Source organism: Diabrotica undecimpunctata, chromosome 3 (assembly GCF_040954645.1).
Source record: "Diabrotica undecimpunctata isolate CICGRU chromosome 3, icDiaUnde3, whole genome shotgun sequence".
Lineage (NCBI taxonomy): Eukaryota > Metazoa > Arthropoda > Insecta > Coleoptera > Chrysomelidae > Diabrotica > Diabrotica undecimpunctata.
The window spans coordinates 100107103-100119687 of NC_092805.1; the positions used below are offsets into that span (position 1 = coordinate 100107103).

Sequence of the window (12585 nt, forward strand, 5' to 3'; positions counted from 1 at the left end):
AGTGAAGTAAAGTTTTGAAAATAACGGTCAGTAAAACACGTGGTTTTAATAATGTTAGAAATTTTTCTGTGGGTACAATCGCTAGTTTCCATAAATATGCTTTCAAATAAATTTATTTAAAAACTTTGTTCACATTTGCCTCAAAGTTCTATATAATTTTTTTTATTATTTTTAGAAGCTGAATCTGACAGTGAACCCTTACAGTACCAAGAGTACAGTACAGTAGTTCGGACGAATATGTGCCTTCAGAGTTGGAGTCTGCAAGTGATACTGAAATAGATTTCCAACATGTAAGTCCAGAACAGCTTAAAGACAAGCCAAAATCCAAGAAACACATACGCTGCGAGAATAACTGGAAGAAAAACAAACGTAAGTTTTTACGGGCGAGTGGAAAAGAGTACACAAGCACTAAGTAAAGGTAAGATTGTTCCGGCCATAATACATACTTCAGTAAATTCATGCTGCAAACTAAATTGCCATACGTTGTTGAACACCGAAAGTCAAGAGCAAATCAATAAAAAGTTTTATGGTCTTGCCAGTACCGACTTGCAAAGTGCATTTATTTTTTCGCAAGTAAAAGTAGTAGGAGTTGCACGTCACTATTCAAATAATAAAGTTTTGAGAAAATCCAACAATTTCACACGACATTACTATTTACCTAACAATGAAGGCAACGACATCAAAATATGCAAAATATTATTTAAGCTACTTTTAAGTAGATGAGGTGGGCCTAAGACGGGATACTTTTCTTTTAAAATTTTCTGAAGCACAAGTATAAAGTCAAATAAGACTCAATTATGGTGCTTGTCTCTTATTAGTCAATTATGTAAAACATTGTTATCAAACTTATGAATAATTCTGAAAAACGTAGTCAGAAAAAAATTATATTCAAACAGATGCACAGTTTTCCTTTTTACCTATAAGTATTGGTAAAACGGGAAATAACATAGAGGTAAAACGGGATAAGAATTTTGCACAAATGATTGTGAAACTGAAATTAATTTTTATAAAACGAACTGAAACAAAAGATTATTAGACATTATTTGCACACATCACATACAAATGTGTCCTCGTCATCCTCGGCACCGGCGCAAGCGTCATACGCCTATTTATGGCAACCAGAGCACCTTATCCAACCCTCGCCGGGCCTGTCTTCTAAGAAATTGTTGCTGCAATATAAACATGCGACGTTGACTTCTTCAGTTTCGTATTCACTACTGCTACTTTCCTTTTTCATATACTTCTTCCTTTTCCCTCTTGTAACTTCAATATTATCCAACTCCATTGACTTGTTTTTATTCTTAATGTTTATTTCTGAAGACTGTTTATTTCGGCTACTGCTTTAAAGAGATTTAATTTTTGCATTAGCATTAATTTTTTTAACGCTCACTCTTTTATTTTTCCCTTCTTGCTCTTTGAAAGACTTCTCTAATTCTTCTTTGTAAGGGGTACTTGTGAGAATAGCCGCTTTACCTTTGTTCACCTTCCTTGTTTTTTTCGGAGCTACCTTATCTGCCACCTTTGGGTAGGGGGCAATTTTTTGAGGACAATATAGTGGTGAATTTTGCTAGTGGATGGTCTAATATCGTCTTCAACTGGAAAATCATTTTCCTCGGATTCGATTGAACCCAGTGGCTGCCCGATTTTTCCGATTTGTTCCACTGGCGTAACTTCCTAGGAATTTCAATAGAATCTGTGCGTTCTGGGGGCTCTTCCGATAATACTGCGCTATCGTCTCCATTAGGCTCAGTTAATAGTCTCTCTGTAGGCAGAGAAGCTGCAAACATGTCATGTGTGAAGACAGTATGGTCTAATGGATAAATTCCGGTCTTCTTGAACCCATTTATGGCGTTCAACGGTGTTGAAGCTTGTAGATAAGCATGGCCAAATAATGAACCAATTTGAGGTAGAGTTCAACACTTGCTGGATTTTGCTTCAGCCAAACTTCCACTTGTGCAGTATAAAAGGTACTTAGCGGTGTCATAAACGAAACATCGAGCGGCTGCATACGGTGACTGCAGTGTGGAGGTAAACATAAAATTGTCACACCATTCTCCCTTGCTCTTTTTCTATAGCGGCAATATTTTAAGTGTGGGTTTTGTGTATATCGAGTATAACTAATGCTGAATTGTCTTTAGAGGCTTAAGTGTGGATGAGGAAGTGATCAAAGCATTTAGTGAATAGATCAATCTGCATCCAGCCAGATTTATGTGTTACCTCCAAAGTTCCTGGTGGAACGCCATGCATAAAGTGCTGCTGCATATTTACCCTGGGAAAAATAATCATCGGTGGGATGAATATTCCACTAGCGCTCATGCAGATCACTGCATTTGATAACTCACCACGCTCTGCTGATGTGAGTGTACCCACTTGTTTTCTACCTCTCAAGGCCACTACCTTTGATGGATGCCCTTGCACTGTTGTGATCCCCGTTTCGTCCACATTGAAAATTTGATTTAGAGTAAACTTCATCTTATCTTGAAGGGGCTCCAAAATATCAAAAAAAATTGTTATTGCTTGTTTGTTGAAGCCTCGAGCCCTAGCTGCAGAAGTAGCTTCTGGCAATCGCAAAGAGAGCTTATGTCGCTGCAAAAACGAACGTAACCAGTGCCATCCAGCTAGTTTGGTGCTCTTGTTGAAATGATGTTCGATATTATTAATTTCAGCCAATTGTAATGCAAGACTACGAATACTTCTTGTTGTTAATCCATATAACATCATTTCCATGTTTTTTGCATATTCTACTAACTTTTGTTCCAATTCCACCGGGAATGTTAACTTCCTGCTGCCAAGTTTCTTTGCGGTTCCTTTTGCTACTTGATTTGTATCCTTAAATCTTCGTTCTAGTGTTGACTTGGGAACATTAAACGTTTTCGCAGCACTCAGAAAACCATGAATACCATCTCGTACAGACTCCAGGGCTCTAGTCATCGACTCTTCGGACCACGAATTGCGGTTAGATTTCCTTTTATAATTGGAAGGCATCTGGAAATAAATGAAATCATATATAAAAGATATATGTAAGTAAAACGGGATATCCCATTTTATTTTCACATGGGAATCCCGTTTTACCTACACTCTACAGCCACACTTTTAAATTTAGCGCGTAAGGACTGTGTGACACTGGCAGCAGAAGTTCATGCATGAAATCTAACCTAACCTTATCGAGTTCGCGTAAACACAGCCGCGACTGAATACCATGCGTTTTGCACATGCTAGGAACTCGTTAGGTTATCATAAATATCAGCTCGACCCTTTACATAAATCATAAAAAAAATAATACTTACGTTTTACTTGCAAAATTGCACCGACGACAACACACATCAACAATAACCGGTATGCGTCACACTTAGCCGTAGGAAAACTAAACTAGCGACATTGCCGTGTTGTCCAAAATAGCATTTCCCGTTTTACCTACATATCCCGTCTAAAGGTCGTGGCATATTATCGTGCACGTTGCGTTTCCAGCACATAGCGTTTCCGAAAAATATAATTTAAATGGTTTTAAATATGAACAACGCACACTGTCCGGAACATAGCGTTTCAGACACTTAACGTTTCCGTTAAGTATATTCGAAAACAATATTTTACTGATGCCGACGGCTACGTAACGAGTCGTAATCGGTTTGTAAGGATAATGTTAATTAGATGTCCGTCGTTTTCCCCTTGTTGTTTATTTAGGTTTTTATTTGATTTTGATACAGGTGTTTAAAAAAATAATTTTCGAGGCTATTTTGTCATTTATGCATGTGTTTTTATTGCTTTGTGACAATTAATCACGGAAGTGATAAACAATTAGGAATTTAATAATAATTAATAGGTTTACCAATTATTTTAGAATGAATAGGATTCAGTTTAAATATGTTTTAAATTTAATTTCACCTTCAGTTAAAAAACAAAGTACTACATTTAACGAAGCCATACATATCAAACCAAAAAGTATTTTTAAAAAGAAGAGGTATCACTTCAGTACAAAAGTCCTAATTGTTTATCACTTCCGTGATTAATTGTCACAAAGCAATAAAAACACATGCATAAATGACAGAATAGCCTCGAAAAATATTTTTTTAAATACTCTGTATCAAAATCAAACAAATACCTAAATAAACAACTGGGGGAAAACGACGGACATCTAATTCACATTATCCTTACCAACCGGTTACGACTCGTTACGTAGCCGTCGGCATCAGTAAAATATTGTTTTTGAATATACTGAACGGAAACGTTAAGTGCATGAAACGCTGTTCCGGACAGTGTGCGTTGTTCATATTTAAAACTATCTAAATTATATTTTTCGGAAACTAAACGCCTTGTGCTAGAAACGCAACGTGCACGATAATATGCCACGGCCTTTAGGCCCACCTCCCCTACTGAACGTCACCGAAGGTAAACTTTATCGAACGTTGAAGAAAAAACAGAATCTAATTCCACCAACAGACCAACGTAGAAGACATCCGTTAAAGCAGTTTGTGATTTTATTGAAAAAATACCATCATATATTTCTCACTATGCACGACACAAAACAGGAAGAAAATATTTATCTCCTGATTTAAACATTCGTATTATTTTTAATGAATACAAGAAATCAACAAAGGATCCTGTTTCCGAGTTCATATTTCGAAACATTTTCAATACAAAGTTTGATTTACACTTTGATGCTCCGATTGTTGATTCTTGTAGAATGTGCGATTTATTAGAAAGACAAATACAAACCAAGGAAAACAATTTGCAAAGAAAAAAAGAGCTAAAAATTGAAAAAGAGCTTCACCTGAGAAAAGCAGAAGAGCTAAAAGAATCAATGGTACAAGATTCTAAACTTACAACAGATAAGGACGACGCCACTGTTTTTGCCTTTGATTTGATGAAGACACTGCCCACCCCAGTGTTATCGACAGGAATAACATATTATAAAAGGCTGTATTGTCTGGGCTGTATTGTCTGGGCTGTATTGTCTGGACTGTATTGTCTGGGCGTCCACAATATACAGTCTGGAGAAGTTAAGATGTATGTATGGAATGAATCCGTTGCATCTAGAGGAGCTCAGGAAGTCGGCTCCTGTCTTATCCATTATAATATTAAAAATTGTGTTAGAAGCAAGAAAGTAATCATGTATTCCGATGGCTGCGGTGGTCAAAATAGAAATATTAAAATGGCTTTATGGTGTACTCATATGGTGCAATAGGATGTCTTTCTAGTTGAAGAAATAAAGCATAACTTTTTAGTTAGTGGACATTCCTTTATGTCATGTGACCGTGACTTCGGTCTAATCGAGAAAAATAAAAAATATCACCCCAACATTTTCATCCTAAAGATTGGATCAATGTAATTTCCACGGCGAGAAGAAGAAATCCTTTTCATGTAATAGAAATGGGGTCCGAAAATTTCTGTTCAACAGCTAATTTGTAAAAAAATACTACACATAGGAGTCTCGGCGGATGTAACGAAAGTCGAGTGGTTAAAAATTCACAGCATTAGTTTAAAAAAAGATGATCCTTGTATTATTTATTTTAAATATGGTGTAAGTGATCTTCATCAACTTCAAACATTTAATATTGAAAAAAGGAATATACCAAAGGATCGTTTGAAGAATAAATTACCAATTTTATATCCGAAATGTTATAACTCCAGCCAAAAAAAAAGGTCTGTTGCAATTGACCGAGTTTATTCCACTGATCTATCATGTAATTTGGACTAAATTTGTATACTTTTGTATTTTTACGTAACTAACAATAAAGTTATTCCATAGCTATGTCTATTTTTAATAGGACTATTCTACATGCATGGAAGATTTTCTAAATACCAAAGCGGATCAACCCACATTATTTTTGTAAATTACAAGAAAAACACATTTTCTTGGACAATCCGGTACAAAATACCCACTACTATTGCCAGTGCTTCATACTAAAAAAATTTAACACTTTTATGTGAGCCACAAAAGATTCTTTAAAATACCAGTTTTTGTTATTCTCAGTTTTCTCCATTTAATGTTTCAACAAGATGGTCCGCTCTGGTTCTCAACACCTCAATTATACTAGTTGACTCATTCCATCGAAATAAATTTTAGTACAAAAAATTAGTGAGAAACTTTCGGTAACTTAAATCCAATCAGTCAAAACTTAAACATGTATAAGTAGCTTTCACTAAAGAAAATTTACTGCTGCCACAGGAATCTAAAATGTTACGTAGATATATTAGAATAAGAAGGATGTAGATATGTTAAAATCGGAACCAGTTTAACTTGCTGAAGCCATAATGCAGTTGAATTGATTAACATTTACTGAATTTTGATCATATTCAAATATATTCTTCTGTGTGTCACATTGGATAAATAGTTGATAAAATAACTAAACGCTTTTACGATCTAAAAAATACACTATCGCAAAATGTAACACGAGACTTTTAATACGAAAAAGTTTGCTCATATGCTGCTATTTTACAACACGTAAACTTTTAAGTTGAAAGTTATTTTTAATATAAAACTTTAAGAAGTAGCTTTAAAACTTATTTTTGCTGATCCTTATCATCATTTTTAAAATTTACACATTTCTGATATAAGTAAGTAATATCTTATAAAGAGAATAACAAAGTCGCCATGTATACAAAGTTTTGCGTTCATCCAATTTAAATTCTCTCAAAATAATCAACAGTATCCGACTACGACAACGGCTAAAGCACAAGCCCTGTCGATTTATCTTTATTAAATGGTTCTATTTATCAATCTAGACCGTTCGCTGACGCTCTTAGCAAGCCCAATTATTAAACATTCAACTCTGGTCTTAATTTTGAGCTACAGGGAATATCTAATAAAACATAAATAAATATTTAGGAGAAAAAATCAGTGTAAAAATCATATTTTACTCTCAATATTAATATAACATCTTAATCTTTTATGACTATATTAGTTTAAACGTTGATTGAATAATCCAAATGATTTGGATTATTCAATCAACGGTTTAAACTATAAATAAGGTATCAACAATAGATTATTAACTGACTAATTTAGCTTAATAAGATCGACTTCTCTGATCCTTCTCTATTCTTGAGAGAAACCAAGTTTTGTTCAAGGTTATAGACGGATCCTTCTTTGGAACTATATGTTCATATTCTCATACATGGTTTTATATCTAAAGCTACGGTTTGTTAGGACAGTGAGCGACGCATAACTCACAGTCAGTCGAACGCCGCGCACGTTTGTCAAAATCAAAGAAATGGTTCTCTAATATACACTATTTCATCCGTCCTTACTTCCCGTCACCTTCACGATCATCTCTCTCACAGTCACAGTGTACGTACCTATTTCTCTATACATTCTGTTTCTCTCCTCTGTACATCTATTACACTCGAGCAATGTGTGAGTAACAGTGAGTAACAGCATTTATCTGTGTCTGTCTTTTTGAACCTATGAAAATACGCCCTAAAACAGACAATCTACACAGTCACTAAGGCTCGGGATCAGATGCTTGGTCCACTGTTTCACTTATTTCATTCTTCTTGCCATCTTTAATGGCTGTTGTCAAAAGCTCTCTTCTCTGATACAGATGTCTCCTTTCTACTGCTAACACATACAGAGAAACAGAACCCGTGATAGACTACAAGGCCACCGCAGATACAGTCCTGTAGGCGCATGCTACTAGCAAGAAATTCGTTCTGTCTACTCTTATTATGAGCCTAATATTAGGTATCTATATCTAAATATAATGAAAAATATTATTAATTATTGTGTATTAATTATTGTGTATTTATACAATAATTATTGTATTCTACATATTTAAAGTGGTAAGTTAATTATTAAATTAGCGTTTTGGATTTGTTGTATTGAAGGTGATAGACAAGTTACATTGTCTTACTATTATTTACTTATATATTTTTTACTTTATATGACCTGGAAAGTTTTAACTTCCTTTTCAACCCAAAAAACCCCTTCTTGGTGCACCACAGACCAGAAGCATTTTTTATAAGAAACAAGGTCGCTGTATCTTCTAAAAAATTGGCAGCAGCTTGCATATTCCAATGGTCAATGAGGAATTTCACCACAGCATCCTTAGATTTGACGGAGTATGGAGCTGGAGAATTTTTTAAATATTTTCTTTGCAGTTACAATCGTAGTAGTACCAAAATACAAGTATTGTTTTTTAAGTAATGTTGAAAGATCATGAGGGAGAAAAGGGTATTATTAAAAAACTCGTCCGAAACACAGTGATACATTAAAAGAAAAAAATATTTTTAGCTTGAATATCACATATATTACATGTGACACTTAACCCTTACTAACCCTTATGCCATTAAAAATAATGACTATTTTTATCATTATTAATATTTTGCTCTTCGATTTATAGAGGAGAAAACCGCGAACCGAAGCTAAGAAATTGCCGTATCTTATCCATGGTAAAATTTTTCCTTTTCCCGACCTGCGTTTATGCCTTTTTTTGTAAGTTCCTTATCATAAAAACTAACAAACTTTCTTCAAGTGACATAAAAGATAAAATTACGGATACTGACCTATTAATATAACATGTTTAAGTCATAATTAACACCCTTAGGGCATCATTAGCCCTTAAGCTAAAATTTTTAAAAATAGAATCAATACTCATCTATCAATTCGTAAAATGGTATAAGGGATAAAATCGTCTCAGCACAAGCGATTTTCTTTACAAAAGAAAATTCAATTTTCACGCAAATGCCCCAGGAAACTCTACAGTTTTTACATATTTTACTCTACTTGATTTCATCTTCCAATATTCTCAAAGGAAAAAGGGATAAAATCGTGGTTGAACTTCGTCGGAGATCCGACGGTCAAATACAAGTATTTATCATAATTAGTACATATGCATTGTTTTAAGGTTAATATTTTTAATTAAAATTACAGGTTATTCCCATGAAACGTAATAGTTAATAATTAGGTAATACTCAAAAACATTTTATTAAATTAAATGTTGATACAATTTCCTCTGTATTCTTGCAAGATTACATTACACTCAATATCGATAAGAATATAAACGTTTGTATATTTACCTTTTTACATACTATTATGATATACTTATTATGATTTATTAATTCAGACGCGCTCGAGTCTAGTTGTTTACAAAAAAAATTATTAATATGAACATAATTACTTCATTTATAAATTATTAATTTGTTAGTTAATAATTTCTCATTTGAAAGTAAATTACGTTCTTATGTTAAGTATTACGTACATGTAAAAATATACAGTTTTAGCAGATAGTTAAAGTTTAAAAGGATTCGTTCGTAAGATTTATGGCTTGAATTAAGTATAAAATAAAAAAAGATATTAGGTTTCTGCCATCCATTCTAGAAAAGTATTGAGATCTAACATTACAAGAAGTCAAGAGATTCTCTCGAAAAACATTCACAACGAAAATACCGGAGACGGATGAAATAATAAACATCGTCTTGAAGGACCTTACCAAAGAAAGCCATAGTATTGCTCTCAGTACTAGTAAACACTATACAAAAATTCAAATTCTTCCCATCCCGATGAAAAAAAGTCCATGTGACTATGATAACTAAACCTGAAAAGACTACAGAATTCTACAAATTGATCGATCGATAAGCTTACTGACATCTATTACGAAAATCGCAGAGAGAGTCATTAACCAAATAAGAAACACTCATACGAACTACAAGTTCTGAAGTTAACAGTATATGTCAGCAAGGCATAGGGCAGACTTTCATTAGGGACTTATCAACAAGATGAAGAATTATGGGTACAATAAGGCCTGACATAAAGAAACAACTATAAAATAGACATCGCTGCTATACAAGAAGTTGTATGGAAAAAAGCAGGAGAAATTATTAAAAAAGAATACACATTTTTGTACAGCAGGAAAGAAAAACAAGGAGATAATAGACTAAGTTTTAACATAAATAAGAAATTCTCAAATAACAAAATTTAACGTCATAGATTGCCTGATGGCCATCGTGGCTTGTAACTGAATTTTATAAGATTAATAAATATACAGGGTAAGGTTTTAGTGTGACATTGGTTGATAATTCCATTATGGTATAGAATATCCGAAAAGTTTACAACTAAACTAAATTTCTGTAGTTGGCTGTACACCATGTATCACAAAAATTTTTATTTAAAAAATTTCCATTATAAAAGGTATATTAATAAAACCCCTATTCTGGATGAAATAACTATTCCATCATCAGTGCTATCTTAAAATAGCTTAATAAATAAAAAAAGTGGTTATACTTATTTTAGGATAGCACTGATGATGGAACAGTTATTCCAAAAACGTCTGTGATGTAAGCCGATAGGGTTTTAGGGTTTTTTTATTAATCAACACTTTATAAAGGAAATTTTATAAATAAGAATTTTCATCCAAAAAGTTATTTAGAAAGAATGTAGACACTGCTACATATTTCGCCATCTACTAGCAAGTCTAGTCAGAAAAAAATAAACATAGCTGGTTTTCCAATATAAGTTACACAGCAGATGTTAGAAGGTAGCTTATCATAACATTAGAAATTTATAACCGCTTGTCGGTAAAGGGTGATTAAGTATGATATATAATACACTGGGCAATCGTGGTAACTAATCAATATTGATTCGGTTTTAGAAAAAAGGACAAAAAAAAATATATGAGAGTTTAAAATGACGATATTTTGGCTCAGGAAATTGACCAATGTAAGGAAGTTCAACTCACGTTGCATTAACTGACAGAAATGATGCCGGAAGTGATGAGGAAGACAAGTTCAGTTACACTTTTCAAAGTATTGGCCGAGGTACACTATGTCAAAGCATGGATATTACAGCTGTTTCTCGAAAAAATACAGCAATTGAGAAAACAGTGCTGTCAAATACAACTGTGACTGAAACTCACGAATCAGGTAACAAAAGAAAAAGGGATATTGCAGAAATTTCACAAGATTCTGAAACTGGAAAAAGGAGCCACAAATGATATTTTCAAAAACAATATGGAACCTCATATACTAAATGAATAGAAACAACAAAATTTAAAGCCAAACGATGTGTTTAAATTATTTTTTGATGAAAAATTTATGGACTACCTATGTAAAAAAAACGGCAAAGTACGTTTCACAAAAATCCTGCCCTTTCTCTTCGTCCTTTGATGATTTATATAAATACTTTGGTATCCTTATTCTCTCTGGATACCACCCATTGCCTTCTAGGAGAATGTATTGGGAATGTTGAGGGAACTCTCACTCACATCTAGTTAGTAATACTATGAGTCGAAACAGATTTGAACAGATTCATAGATTTTACACTTTAAGGATAATACAATATGTTGTACCAACAAACCAATAAAGCGTTCAGAGTTCAACCTCCAATTGACCATCTAAATGAACGTTTTCATCATCATCTCCAGCCAGTGAACGGAAGTTTCTCAGTGGACGAAGCCATGGAGCCGTATTATGGACTTCATTCAATAAAGTAGTTTATTCGAGGAAGACCCATCCGTTACGGATATAAATGCTGGTGCGTTGCAAACAATAAAGGCTACCTTGCAAAATTTCATCCCTATACTGGAAGTGGAGATACATTACAGGGTAACTCTGTGTACAGGGTTTTTACCACAAGAATCTTCTGTTATGTATATTGATAATTTTTTACATCTTTACCAAAATGATCAAAAGATACACGTATCGGCAAAATTAGAAAAGACAAGCTTGAAAGAGCCCAAATAGATAAAAAACAAATTCGTGGAACTTCCCACGCTCTACATAGCGAAGAACAGTAGCTAACTCTTGTTCGCTGTAATGACAATAATAAAGTTACTATAACAACTAATATTTCAACTCCAGAAAAATTTACTATAGGAAACTTTAACAAATGGTCCAGAAAAGAAAAAAAATTATAGCGGTCCCTCAACAAAACGTTGTGCAAATGTATAACAAGGAAATGGGTGGTGTAGACTGATTCAATAAGCTAAGAGCTTTATATAGGATTCGAATTCCATCAATAATATGGTATTGGACGATATTTAGATTTTGCTTAAATGGGACAATAGTCAACATGTGGCTTCTTTACCGCAACATTGAGAAAATTTCTTTATTATAATTTTACAGGCGAGTTGTAGAGGCCCTGCTGACAGCTCCAGATATTCCAACGCCACGTGGACTAAGTCCAAAATCTTCAAAACATGTTGCTGACGAAATTCGTTTGGATAATGTGGTTTGGTGGACAAAATTGAAAAAAAAAAACGAAGGTGCGGCAAATGTGGAAATTGTACCAAATATTGTCACAAAATTGCCACATTTTGTAATAATTTTAAAATAAATATTGTTTTATAAAATATTGTGTCCTTCATTGCTCAGCATATGATATATCATCCGTCAAAAAGACAAAAAAAGACAGTTACAAAGAAACAAACGTAAATTTTAAACGGTATTATTAAAAACATATATATATATATATATATATATATATATATATATATATATATATATATATATATATATATATAGATATATATATATAGATATATATATATATATATATATATATATATATATATATATATATATATATATATTACAGGATCCAACTTGTAAATACAATACATTTGGAGACAGCCGTATTCCCGTTCTCCTCCGCCA

At 33.4% G+C, this 12585-nt stretch overlaps 1 protein-coding gene across 1 annotated transcript; it reads right to left on the reverse strand.

The window, feature by feature from the left end:
• Nucleotides 1–2142: 2142 nt before the first annotated feature.
• LOC140435978 (uncharacterized) lies at nucleotides 2143–2985 on the reverse strand. Its single transcript, XM_072524690.1, has one exon. It carries the CDS (start codon nucleotides 2983–2985, stop codon nucleotides 2143–2145), a length of 843 nt encoding a protein of 280 aa, XP_072380791.1.
• Nucleotides 2986–12585: the final 9600 nt, after the last annotated feature.